The 14,583-nt window shown below is 40.7% G+C and overlaps 1 protein-coding gene across 1 annotated transcript in view; it reads right to left on the reverse strand.

Moving 5' to 3' along the window:
- Positions 1–14,583, reverse strand: part of TMTC1 (transmembrane O-mannosyltransferase targeting cadherins 1) — a 285,489-nt gene that overhangs the window by 239,377 nt on the left and 31,529 nt on the right. Inside the window, exons 4-5 of the mRNA XM_066368881.1 lie at positions 12,956–13,132; positions 8,141–8,347 (exon numbers count right to left, since the gene is read on the reverse strand). Of these exons, the coding sequence (XP_066224978.1) occupies positions 8,141–8,347; positions 12,956–13,132 (384 nt within the window). The remainder of the gene's footprint in view (positions 1–8,140; positions 8,348–12,955; positions 13,133–14,583) is intronic.

Raw genomic sequence — 14,583 nt, forward strand, 5'->3', positions numbered from 1 at the left:
CATACCATATTTTTCGCTCCATAAGACACACGTAGGGTTTTAAGGAGGAAAATAAGACAAAAAATATTCTGAACCAAATGGTCTGCTAAAATATTTAATAAAATATGGTATATTTCACTCCATAAAATGCACGGGCATTTTCTCCTCCACTTTTGGGGGGAAATAGTGCGTCTTATGGAGCAAAAAATACGGTATATACCTGGTCGGCAGTAGAGCAGAAGCCAGGTAGTCAGCCCTAGCTGGTTGGCTCAGGGGACGGAGTGTCAGCCTGGTGTATTGACATCCTAGATTCGATTTCTGGTCAGAGCATTTAAGAGAAACAACCATTTGTTTCTCTCCCCTCTCTCTCCCTCTTCTCGCCCTCTTCCCCTCCTGCAGCCAGTGACTTGATTGGTTCGAGCGTTAGCCACAGGCACTGAGGATAGCTCATTTGGTCTGAATACATCAATCTCAGTGTGCAAAAAATAGCTTTGTTGATTCAAGCATTGGCCTCAAACAGGGGATCCCAGGTGGATCCCAATTAGGGTGCATGCAATCTATCTCACTCTCTTTCCTCCTCTCACAAAAAAAAAAAAAAAAAGAGCCAGGTAGCCAGTATGAGTCCATGCTCATCACTCTGTAAACATCCACCTGATAGGTTTTTGTAAGAATTAAAGTTGTAAGCTATATGTAAAACCTGGAACAGGGCTCCTGGGCATTGATAAGTGCCCACTCCACAGGAGCTCCTGAAGTACTCAAAAAGCTATTTATTGATGAAAATCATGATCACGTTGCTTATTTTTGAATTGTCAAATCATATGTATTTTCATAATTCCTTTTTCCTTCTCTTGGACAAAAGGTCCCTCCCAAACTCTTCTTAAATTAAAAAAAAATTTTTTTAATGCATGTATATTTTTAAGATTCAATCTACAAAACATAGCACCAGATCAAAATGTGTGTCAGACAATTTTCAAATCAACAAACTGGAAATCCCACCAATATCTCTGAAACCACCATGATCTGTTGCCTGGCATAGAGTCACGCTCTTGTGAAAGACTTATTTCTATACACTTTGAGTGTTTACAATATTAAACTAAGATGAATAAATACTGCTTTTATTAAAACAATCACACCACAACCTCTCAGTACACTATATTAAAAAAAAGAAAGAGAAAAAAATATTAATCTGGATGATAGCAGCATTAACTAAAAGAGCAAAGAAATCAGCAGCAAACTCCCTACAACATGCTCGGAGCCCCAGCTGTGTTCTGCAGAAGAAGGGGGAAATGCATGGTGGCCTTGAAGTCCCCCAGCCTCTTAACCACACAGGACAGTGGCTGAGTATTCCATATGGTGACTGTTGAGCTGATGAAAAAGCAAGGGGCCGGGCATCTTCTCTTAAGGAGCTACTGTGGCAGTGACAAAATTGCGTGCCAACCAGAAATGCCTACATTCTGATAGTTTTCTCTTTCAACATATGTGCATCCGGTTGGAAAGCAGATGCCTGAGCCTGATTGCTCTACACTGAGAAAGGAAAGAACTTATCATCTACTGACTGAAATTCACAGGGGACTGAAGATTGCCAAGAATTGGTACCCAATCAAGAGTCGGCAGAATGAACCAAGGGCTGTCAGCAGTTAGGAACTCTACCAACTGCTATCCATAAATTAAAAAAAAAAAAAAAATCCTACTTAGCATGTGATTTATTTGGAAGCTTTTAGTGCTAAATTCTGAAAGAAGCCAAGGAACGCTTTCTTGAAATGATCCATTTTAGTGCTGAGCTCAGTTCAAGAACCAAGGCAGATTTCAGTAAGCTTTCAGATGAACTCATCAGGGTAACTCGAGCTGTACCGTGGTCTGCACTCCGGTCAGTGAAGGTCACAATATTTATGTGCCTCTCTGAGTCCCCTGACTTGAATCACCTCACAGTTTCATGGTAGTGCCAAAACTGATTCAGAAGCAATAGCATCACCCTCAGCTGCTTGTTGGCAAATAGCAAGGGGAGGGGGAAACCCTTCAAATTCTCCACCCACGAAAGAGAATACTTTTCTGGTAAGCTCTGTATTTGAGAAAAGCTACTCTAAAGGAAGTTGGGAACCCAGCTTGGGTAAATCAAACCATCAAAGAACATTAAAGGCACATTGATTATACTATCTCAATAAATACAGTTCATAATTAAGAAGCCTGGTAACTGTGACAGTTTATTTTTGAAAATACCTTTCTAATTTAATTTAAGGTGGTTAGTGTTCTTAACGTGGTTTCATCATTGAGGTTTACACTTGCATTAAATTTTAAGTAGGCCCCATTAAAATTAATAAAAAATAGATTTAAAAAATTTAAGTAGGGGTGGCAATTTATTAACATGAACTCACAAACCTCACTTTTCACTGTTGGATACATTTTCTGCATAGACTTACGTTAACTCTGCACCTCTTGAAAGCAGCACCTAAGTGAGATTGAGAATGGTACATCTGAGATCAGTCAATGGAAGAAGGGTGTGAAATGGTGGGTGCAGAGGTGCACGAGAACCTAGTTATTCACCATGAAATACAGGCTTTCAACACAGATTTTTTTCTGTCACCTACAAACCTCACTTCACTAGCTCACTAAGTTACTCTCAGTGCTGATATGAGGTCATTAATAATGGTCTGAAACACATTTGCCCTACTCATAGGATCATATGTAAAGAATAGACGTTCAAAATCCCATCTCTGGACTTTCATCTGCACAGAATTGTTTACCTTGGGGAAAAGAATGTAATGCATGGTCTACAGAAATAATGCATTAAAATGACGTTTAAAAGATCAGTTACTCATCCTATGAATGAAGGTCAAAATATTTAAATGCCCCCCTAAGTCCCCTGACTTTAATTACCTGACAAGTTCACTGTAGAGCCGAATTGTTCTCTCTAGTCCTAAACCTGAGTCCCTTGATCTGCACGCCTATGCACAAGGTGTTTACAAGAAGAACTTTTAAGACTTACTGAAGTGGAAAAATCTAACAACTGTCTTACTCACAAAGGGAAGCCCATTTTAAGTAAAAATATCATGATCATCTTCCAACTAAGTTCCACGAGGGCAGGGCCTTGTTTATTTCACTGCCAGAAATGGTGTCTGGAACATAGTAGGTGCTCAGTAAATATTGTTGAATAAATGGGTCATGACAGACCCTACAGGGTAGCAGAAAAAAGAGGAAATAAGCAAGGATGTGAGGTAAGAACTGTCCTTCAATGCTTATTGTGATCACTGTTATTTTAACATTAAATGAATCAAGTATACATGAGAATAATGACTCTACAGATATATAGGCGTATTCATATATATGAGTGCTGAAGATCAGATTTCCTGTAGAACTCACTGAGCTTTCTAATGTAAAAGGGAAAGAGTGTCCATGTGTGAATAAATCTGATATAATGAAGGGGGTAGGGAAGAAGGAATGTCTACCTACAAAACATTTTTCATTTCACATGGAGTAACTGAGTAAAAGGTAGTATCAACTGAGATGTCAGTGCATCCCAGAGTATGTACCTTAAGTCCTAGGTTTTTCATTGCACTTTCTACCTATATGCCAATCACCAAGTCACACAGAAAAACAGGCAACTAAATAAATGACTTGCAGTAGGATTTTTCCCGGGTTGAGGTTTTTCTCTGTGTGTGGTAACTTTACAAAACATTTTACTTGAGCCTGACCAGGTGATGACACAGTGGACAAAGCACAGGACTGGAACACAGAGGACCCAAGATCAAATCCCCAAGGTTGCCAGCTTGAGCTTGGGCTCACCAGCTTAAGCATGGGGTCGCTGGCTTGAGCATGGGACCATAGACATGACCCCATGTTCACTGGCTTGAGTCCAAAGGTTGCTGGCTTGAGCCCAAGGTTGCTGGTTTGAGCCCAAGGTCACTGGCTTGAGCAAGAGGTCACTCACTCTGCTCTAGCCCCCCAGTCAAGGCACACATAAGAAAACAATCAATTAACAACTAAGGAGCCATAATGAAGAACTGATGCTTCTCTCTCCCTCCGGTCTGTCTGTCCCTACCTGTCCCTCTCTCTGTCTCTCTGTCTCTGTCACAAAACAAAACAAAAAACATTTTACCTGAAGATATTTAGCCAACATTTTGTCAATCCAATGTCATGCATGCAATGTAAACACATCCTAGCAAGCAATCTTGAACTTCATCCAAAAGAGAAAAAGAAAAATCCCATACAAACTCACTACCTGCCTGCATACTGCAGATTTACCATTTTCACTGTGCATCCTGGTGTTCAGAAACTCACAGGAAGAGCGGTCATAACACTAAACTTCTAATAATGGTGCTCTGGCTGCCACGCTCTGAATGGTCACGCAGTGCCTGGCATCTGTTTACAAGCTCATTCCATGCACTGTAGCCATCAGTCCCGACAGCCAATCTGAGAGTAAGCTGCAACTCTTCCTTACCTCTTTGGAGATGTGAAAACCGAAGCTCACAGAGATAAAATAGCTGGTCCAGGGTCAGGTAAGTGAAGCAGCCATGATTTCAAACCCTGTCTACAGAAATCTTAAGAAGTAAAATAATACTGCTTTGAACTTTTATTTGTTTTACCTGATCACCTTCTGACAAAAGTATAAATATAGTTTTCAAAAGTAATTTCAATGCTAATTTAATTTATACTCCAATAGGTAACATGTTTCTCTTGCAAAAATGGAAAATATATGACAATTTTCCTTCCAAAGGAGGGATAACAGTCCTTCCTGCCCACAAGCAGGTCAACTTAGTGTGACTCTGACTCAAGCATCGTTAGTTCTTTGTAAAAGAGCCTGGCGTTCAGGGTTAAAAAAGAACAAACCATAACCTACAAAAGCATGCCATCTAATTACATGTATTAGCCTAATACTACATATCAAAGCAAGTCAAGAGGTATCTCATTTGTGAACCCCAGGATGGCTACAAAGATCTGTCTAACCCGCTCCCCCCCCCCCATATCAACAAGGGGGCCAGATCCAGAGAGAATGACACCAGTATCCTGCCTCTTCCGCAGAGCTAAGGCCTCACCTCAGACTATGGGCTTTCGAGTCTAGCACATGGTCAAAGCCCAGTGTTAGATAGAGGTCCCACAGCTTGAGTTCCAAACCTGACCTTCACCCATACTACATAAATGTGGACAAGGTGTTTGAACTTCTCAGATTTTCCATTTCCTCCCGGTAAAAGGAGCTATAATATCTACCTTAAATGGATTACTGTGATGGTTGCCTGGGATAATGTACGGAAAACGCTAGCCCACGTCCTGGTTCATAGTAGATGAATAACAGACACAGAATTTCCTTCCTCTTCCTGAAGGGTCTTCTTCACTGGTGTGTGGCAGCCGACTCACGCTGGCTTGCAAGAACTCAGTATTAAATTTCTAGATATTAGGCAAGCCAGTTATTAAATATAGCCAGTGCTGAAAATTAAATTATGTTAACTTAAAATTAATCTTATTAAAAACAAAAGTGATAAATACTCAAAGCTCATCACTTCTTAATTTCATTTTGTTGTTATCTGTGATCTTGAGACTATTTATGTCTATTGTTTAGTAAGCAGTAGAAATACTACATAATGGTAAGCGACAGCACTTCTCCAACTCCACATTCACTGACGTCATATTTGTGGCTTGAATTAAGCCATGGTAGGAGTTATTTATATGGAAGTTGGCAAACACTACAAGTCAGGATTTCCTTGCTTTGGAAGGCAGTTATTAAACATTTGCCAGCACATGCCTGGTATTCATATTCCATCTTATCCCTTTATGCTGCAGCATCTTTCATCTCTATCCTCTACAAGTTATCTACACATAGACACGCATCCATCAAATTTAAAATAATGAAAACAAAAACCTAATCCCTCTCCAGTTGCCATTCTTTCCTCATTCCTTCATTGCCGAATTTACTGAGTATGTTCTATGTATGCTTAATTCCAACATTTTTTTTTACCATCCTCTCATTGACTTTTTAATTTATCAAATATGTGTGCAACTACTAATAGCCAGACACAATAAAAGGAATTGGAGATAGGAGCAAGAAACAACAGAGCCCCCGCCCTTAGGGAACTCGCAGTCACACTGCAGTCTGTCTTCTGTCCCACCTTGAAGATCTACAACTCTCTACAGTCGTCCCTCGCCATATCGTGGTTCACTTTTCGTGGTCTCACTGTATCGCGGATTTTTAAATTGTATATATCTAATTTTGTATCGCAAATTTTTCACTATATCATGGTATTTTGCAATACATAGGTATTTTTATATACTTATTATTTTAATTTTTTTTCAGTAAAATAAGCAAAATAAGTGTGGGAAAGGTTAATAACAGTGTGGGAAAGGTTTATAAGAGTGTGGGGGAGGGTTTATAAAGCCTTAAAATACATATAAATAATAAATACAAGGTTGCTACTTCATGGATTTTCACCTATCATGGAGGGTTCTGGAACCTAATCCCCGCAATAGATGAGGGACCACTGTATTACAGTTTCCCCAAATATTTTATCTTCTTTTCCTCCATGACTCTCCTCAAGATTTCCTCAAGGTTTTGACTATGTATCTCTCTTTCTTTCTCAGGAATTTTGTGCATAACCGGGATTTTATCTCCCCTCCACCAATCCTCAGAATACTTATTTCTCCCCTTGACTTTCCATCTTAATAACTGTCGCCACAGTGCACCCAACTGTATAAGCTAAAACCCCCAAATCCTTGTTTCCTTCCTTTCCCACACTCCAGTCACCAGCACATCCTGTTGGATCAGTATCCAAAAGATATCCCATATCCACCCCATCTCTTCATCCCAGCCTCATCACCCTCAGCCAACGCCCCTGCTTTCTCCCTCAGTCTATATAAAAGCCTCTCAACCCTTTTGTTTTACTCTTGTCTCCAACATAATGTACCAAGAGGAAGCCAGATTATTTAATGTAATCATTTCTTACCATATTAAGATAAAGCAAAACATAACAATAACAAAAATAAAAAAGAACTTTCAGTCTCCCCATTCCGCTTGCAATAAAATTGAAGCTTGCATCCATGGCTCTTAGGACCCTTCATTATCAGACCCTGTCACCCTCCGGCCTTGCCTTTCCAATCATGATCCCAGGCAGCCAGATCTTTGCAGAGCTAGCTCCTCCTCTCATTCAGGACGAAACAGGAGGCCTTCTCTGACCAACCAATGCACAGTTGTCCCAGCCAGGTCACTCCCATCCCTCCAGCACATTGTTCATTATTGGTTATTCAGTGTCTGCCTTCTTCCACTAGAAAAATAGCTACAGAAGAGCAAAGATTTTGTCTCCCTTATTCACCAGAACGTTCCTGGTACCTAGAACAGTTCCGGGCATGTGGTAGACACTCAATAGGTGTTTCATTTAAAATAGATATTTAGTAAATGAATGAAGCAAGATGAAAACAAACAGGAAAAGGTGGGAGTAATGGGAAATAAAGACCCTGAAAAAAGGGAATTTTCTAGAACTGCAGAGAAAAGTCAGAACTGCAATCTGAAGTAGTCAAGTGCTAACAATATGAACTGAATTTCCATCTTTATTACATTCCATGACTTGAGCTATTTTAAAGGCAACCTAACTTAGTGAGCACCTGTTCTGTTAATCTATGTTAATTTTCATAACTAGGTCACCATATTTTTAAAGAGAAAGAAAACCCTATGCTTTAACGATCTTTCTGCTTCCTCTAAAACATTTCTGAGAGGCAGAGCGCTCTGGGCTTCCTCCCACCCCTGTGCTGTAATAAACTCCTATCACTCATGAAGAGCAGGGAGAGACAGCAGGCGGAGGGTGAGTGCTGGCTGCCCCGGAAAACCAGAGGCCCCACTGCTCTCCAGCGCAAGGTTCTTTCACCAGGGACACAAGAAAATGCTTTCTCTTCTTAACTGAGTCTTCACTGACCCACACCTCATCCCATGCTTCTAAATTATAGCAGATAGCAGGGTTTTTTCTAGTTCTCCTTTTTGTATCTGATCTAATACAGAGAAGGAAGGGAAGAAGGGAGAAGGAAGGAAGGAACAGAGGGAGGAATGGAATGAAAGAGGGAGGCAGAGAAACAAGGAGCAGGGGAGGTAACAAAGAATGGACTCAGGGCTTCAGTTCTGCTGTCAGCCCACACAGGTAGTACTGGAGGGTGAAAACGCACACAGTCAAGGAGCCCAGCCCAGTACCTCAGCATGGACCACACAGCTCGCGGGGACACCGGGAATCCACTGCTCTTGGGTTCCGCAGGCAGTGGGGAGTGGCAGCCACCCCAAGCTCCTTTGTGAGGGAAGCGCTGCTGCTTCCCCTCCTCCCGGGGAGGGTGCACTGGCAGTGAGGCGGGCTGGGGGCTCCCCGGCTGCTGTGGGCTGTGCTGGTAGATGACCCCATTGCTCCTATACAAAGTCAAACAGAATGACAAGGCTTGGAACAAGAAAGAGCAGTCCACTGTCCCACCCCAAATCCTGCTCCTGGAATCAAAACTCAAGAGTACGAACAAGAATATTTAAAAATAACAAAACTATAATGTTATATATATTTTTTATTTTAGAATTTATTATATTGACTTTCTAATATAGAAAACTAAGACTCAGTCCCTTTTAATATGGTCAACAACACACACACACACACACACACACACACATACACATACACACACACTCTTCTTCCACCTCATCCTCCAAATAGATTTCTCATATTTGATTGAAGTGGTAGTCAGGATTTGCATAAGTATGATCTTGTAAAATATTGTTCATAGCTGACCTATCCAAAGTATTGTGATTACATTTTTCTTTCATGAATCTTCTGAGATTTCATTCATAACTACTGGATGGGCAAAGCTTTAAAAGTCTGATACTACCAAGTGATGATGAGAATGTAGAGCAAAGGGATTCTGAGACACTGCTCCAATCATTTCAAGAGTTTTGTCTCGCCTGACCAGGCGGTGGCATAGTGGATAGAGTGTTGGACTGTGACGCGGAGGACCCAGGCTCGAAACCTCGAGGTTGCTCGCTTGAGCATGGGATCATAGATATGACCCCAAGGTCGCTCACTGGCTTGAGTACAAGGTCACTGGCTTGAGCAAGGGGTCCTTGCTCTGCTGTAGCCCCTGGTCAAGGCACATACGCAAAAGCAATCAATGAACAACTAAGGAGACTAAGGAGCCACAATGAAGAATTGATGCTTCTCATCTCTCTCCCTTCCAGTCTGTCTGTCCCTATCTGACCCTCTCTCTGTCTCTATCACAAAAGAAAAAAGGGTTTGGTCTCAACCTGTGACAGTGAACACGCATCTGTCTGTGGTGCCAGCAACCCCTTCTTACGGGATGCCAAAAAAAAATCCCACAAGTGTTTGCACAAGAAAATCTATTGCAGCATAGTGTATAATAGCAAAAACTGAAAATAATCTGAATTCCAGATCCCGAAAAAGGAAGAAGTAAATTGGGAAAATTAAATACCATACAACAGTTAAAACGAATGAACTATAGCTAATTATAATGACAATGATGTATGAAAAGAAAAGCAAATGATACCATTTTTATATAAAGTTTGAAAATATGTTAAATAATGCTATTTGGTATATATTGGTATATAGATATGAAGTAATAGGATAAAAATAATCGTAGAAATTAAAAGTGCCAAATTCAGGACTATGGTTACTCCAAGAGAGAGCAGTTAGGAACTAGGGTCAGGGAATGTTGAAAATTATATCCTAATTAGAAAAAAATAAAGAAACAAAATTTAACTTTCAGGAGCTCATCTTTCATTGGAAATAGTTCTTCCTAAAGAGGATGTCAAATAAAAGAAATCCCACTTCATTTTAAGTAGTCCCCTTAAAATTTAGGAATAAATTGTTCATATACAGAAGTGCTTCCAACATTGTGTCTATTACTGTTTCTTTTCTGCCCCTTGAATCATTCAAAGGAAAACTTCAAAAACAACCTAGTGCTAAGATATTTATTCTAAATTTGCAAATAAAGTGTGTGTGTGTGGGAGGGGTAGATCTCTAAGTGTTGGTGCAAAATTGTATGTATACATTATATTCTGGGAAAAGGGGGCACAATTTTGTGAGATTCTCAAAGGGGTCATGACCCCAATAGATACACTCAGAACCCCTGAGCTGGTTTCATGGTACAAATGTGAGCCCAATTCCTGAGCAGCAGATGCTCTGGGAGGTCACCGGTCCCTGGTCTTGTACTCCTTTATTGGAGGCAGGCGTACACAGAGGTAACCCTGTGACTTTGGAGTCACCGAGGCAGAGGTCCTCATCTTGGTTCTACTCTGGGTTGGGTGACTCTGGAGATGTACCTTTCTGTGCTTCTGTTTTCTCCTTTGTAAAATGAGGGCAACAGTTATGAGCACTGTGTGGCTTCATACCTGTAAATGGCCTGGCCCATGGCCAGGACTCCAGAGATATTCACCTTGTGGACCAGATAGTCCTGTTACACACTCTGGGTTCCTTCTCACCACTTTCACAGCTGTAGCCTGTTACTCATGTAATTACTTATGTAATGTCTGTCTCCCCCAATATTGTATATGGTCTTTGAGGGAAGGCATCTTATCTCTTATTCTTGGCCAGACACAGAATGAGTATGTGTTGAATGGGTAGATAGAAGGATGAAGGAAAAAATGAATGTTTCCACTTACATAGAGCTGCTGGTTTTGAGAGCTAAAAGTTACTTATAAAAACCACTGATTATGAGCTGTGAAACTCCCAAGCTACATATCAGGACATTATTCCTTCCGTAGAACTTTTAGCAGTTTATGATAGAGATCACGAAAGACTATTAAAGGAATATAAGAGACAATTAGCCCCTTTGAAAAAAGTCTAGCTCAACAGTAACCAGATGAAGAAGAGAGTATAGGCAACACGGGGCTGGAGAGTTCCAAGACCAGAGGAGACATGACTTCAAGGAAGAGGTTAAATGGCTCTGGACTGGACCAAAGGGGAGGGTCTGCACTCAGTTGTCATACTCTTCTGCTGTCAGTGAGACAAAGCAGAAAGAAGCTAGGAGGCAGAGACAAAAAGATGCAAAAAGAATGTGAAGGCAGTGGGAATCAAGTGAGGTTAATAAGTTGTTCTCTAAAAAAAACAAAAAAAAAACCACAAAAGGTGATGTGCAATGCAATTACTCCCACCAGCTGAGAGTAGAGGAAAGATATCCTCATATAAGCCAAAGGGAGTTCCATTGGCGCATGGCTTTTTGGCATGAGCTTAGGTCATAATGATAACTAGGTTGCTTCCTTTTACACACCTCTGAGATTTACAGGGAGTCAACAGAGCACTAAACTATTTAAGTGATGGCCAATTACACCTAGGCAGAAAGGTGATCAGAATGTAATGATTAATCTCAGCTATTGCCATTCTTTTTTTTTTTTTTTTTTTTTTTTTTTTTTTTTAGTAAGAGTAGGAAACATACAGAGACAGACTCCCGTATACGCCCTGACCAAGATCATCCAGCAACCCTGGTTTGGGTCCAAGACTCTGCCCATCTGGGGCCATGCTGTAACCAAGCTATTTTTAGTGCCTGCAGCAGAGGCTCCACAGAGCCATTCTCAGCTCCTGGGGCTGATGCAATTGAACCAATTCGAGCCATGGCTGTGAGAGGAAAAGAGAGAGAGAAAAGGAAGGGGGAGGGGGAGGGGGAGAGGTGAAGAAGCAGATATTGCTTCTCCAGTGTGCTATGACTGAGGATTGAACCCAGGATTTCCACATGCCAGGTCAGTGCTCTACCACTGAGCCAATCAGCTAGGGCCACAATAACCCTGCTTTTAACTTTATATCAAGAACTATAAGGAGGTAAGGAATAGAATAACAAGGCAGAATATTTTTAAAGATAAAATTCTTTATTGGACAAGGCAGGAAAATAAATCAACCACAGTATTAAAAGTTCAAAAGTAAAAACCTAATAATAACTGAAAAATGGGTCTGTATGTCAAATTGCCAGCAATTATGGATTTGATAGAGGAAGAAAATTACATGTGTTTGAACTTTTAATATGCCTTAGTCATTCTTAGCTACTGTCTACAGGATAAAATGAATGTGCCTTAAATTTTTTAAAATATTTTAATTTTTTTTTTCTTTTTAGAGAGAGGCAGGGAGAAAAGAGACAAGAACATCGATATGCTCCTGTGTGTGCCCTGACTGGGGACTGAACTGGCAACCTCTGTGCTTCAGAACGGCACTCCAAGCAACCGAGCTATCCAGCCGGGACTTAATTTTTTATTGATTGATTGATTTTTAGAAAGACACAGAGAGAAAGGGAGAGAGACGGGAGAGGGAAGGGAAGCATTCATTTGTTGTTCCACTCAGTCATGCACTCATCAGTTGCTTCCCATGTGTGCCCTGATCAGGGACTAAACCTGCAACCTTGTCATTTCAGGACAACATTCTGAATTGTCTGAGCTAACTGGCCAGGGCTGAATGTGCCCTAAATTTTAAAAATAAAAACGGGCTACTAAATAAACTTGTTCATTGATTTGAATATGACATGTGACTGTTCCTGTGTGATTTAAACTGGTCTGTTGTGAAATTTGAAAATGAGACTCCCCAAAGTCTTAGGCAACAACATCAATTCTAGAGGATTAGCAGTTCCTTTGATGCATAACATTCATTTGAATGCGCAGGTTCAAGGCAAGCTGTTAACAAACTGTTCCTTTTCACAACCACTTCTCTGTGTGAATCCAGATTTCTCAGTGGTTTGCAACTAGAAAATATTGCTAATATAAACCTGCAAGTAGCATAGATATTTTTCAATTCCTAATTTGAGGCTGACAAAAATTTTATAATCCCTGCTGATTTTTATAAAAGGGTGAAGAGTTTGAACATATATAATAGATTAACTTAATTTAAAAAAAACCCTTATTTATTATGTTATGGTTTAAGGTGCAGTTACATTTAAAAAATGTTATATACTTATTTTAATGAAAGTTTGAAAATTATCGATTTAAGTACTCCTTCTCTGCACATGCACTGCTTGATATCAGAACATTCAAATGACTTACGATTTCTCTTGCTTGTGGGATAGGGAGAAGAGATCATAAACCAAGCACACTCCGAACACCGTGATGCCCGTCTCTTTCACCAGCATTGCGCAGGTCCCCAGAAACAGACCGAGCAGCAGGAAGAAGGGAGAAGCTGTGGACGGGAAACACTCCCCAACACAACACTGGTCCACACTCCTGGAAAACAAGGTCAAGATTCTTCTCATTTAAGAAGAAATGTGGGTCGCTAAGAAACACCATCTTTTAACAATAAGATACAGTAGGTAGGTGTGCAAAGATGTCTTCAAGAATAGAATTATTTAAAATTACAAAGATGGAAAAAAGTAAGTGACTAATACAGATTTTGATACTTAAATTAAGGTATATAAGTATTATGATAAAATCTGGCTTATAATAAAAGAACATTAAAAAGTCATTTAAAATGCTACCATAGAGATATATTTAGTAACTTGAAAAGATCTTTAAGTGGATATATTTTAAGTGATTAGCACAGGTTATTAAGCTATGTGCATAAACTCTAGAGTCAGATTTCCTGAGTTCAATTCATAGCTCTGCAGTTGATTAATAGGGTAATACGGGTAGGTTGCTTTAACTCTCTGCCTCAGTTCTCTTATCTGCAAAATGGGATCACAGCCCTGGCCGGTTGGCTCAGCGGTAGAGCATCGGCCTAGCGTGCGGAGGACCCGGGTTCGATTCCCGGCCAGGGCACACAGGAGAAGCGCCCATTTGCTTCTCCACCCCTCCGCCGCGCTTTCCTCTCTGTCTCTCTCTTCCCCTCCCGCAGCCAAGGCTCCACTGGAGCAAAGATGGCCCGGACGCTGGGGATGGCTCTGTGGCCTCTGCCTCAGGTGCTAGAGTGGCTCTGGTCGCAACATGGCGACGCCCAGGATGGGCAAAGCATCGCCCCCTGGTGGGAAGAGCGTAGCCCCTGGTGGGCGTGCCGGGTGGATCCCGGTCGGGCGCATGCGGGAGTCTGTCTGACTGTCTCTCCCTGTTTCCAGCTTCAAAAAAAAACAAACAAACAAACAAAAAAAAGTGGGATCACAGCATTGGAGGATTGAATAAGTGAGTTATTACATGTTAAGTGTTTATCATCATTATTATTTTAGTGAAGATGTCTGATACGCTTTTGTACACAAAACAAAGAAAGCAGTAGAGATAGATACACATGCCCACCCAAACATAATCATGATTTTTCGTGATGAAAATACAAATGCTTTAACTTTTTTCTTTTCTTCTGCCTAATTTGTATGTTTAAATTTCTTTTCCATGAGAATGTATTAAAGTTTTTTTTTTCCTCAGCATAATTTTCAGCAGGGATTTTCAAGAACCCTTCAGCATTTTAAAGTCTGTTTTCATCCTACAAAATGGAGTCAGCCCCACATGAAGAAATATCACTGCTCCTTCAGCAGGCGCCACGCCCAGCTGCTCCTACTCCTTGGAAGTGAAGGCCAGTATTTCCATAGTTGTGATGTCTTACCCTTACTCTTCTGTCTCGGAGCAGTTGCATAAAATTATATACCAGATTCGTAGTAGATGTGCATTGTTCTTCAATGCTTGTCTATAGCTTAAACTGCTAAAAGAAAGAATGCATGCACAATAGAAACATGTACTGCCATGGCACATTA

This window comes from Saccopteryx leptura, chromosome 2 (assembly GCF_036850995.1).
Source record: "Saccopteryx leptura isolate mSacLep1 chromosome 2, mSacLep1_pri_phased_curated, whole genome shotgun sequence".
NCBI classification, from domain to species: domain Eukaryota; kingdom Metazoa; phylum Chordata; class Mammalia; order Chiroptera; family Emballonuridae; genus Saccopteryx; species Saccopteryx leptura.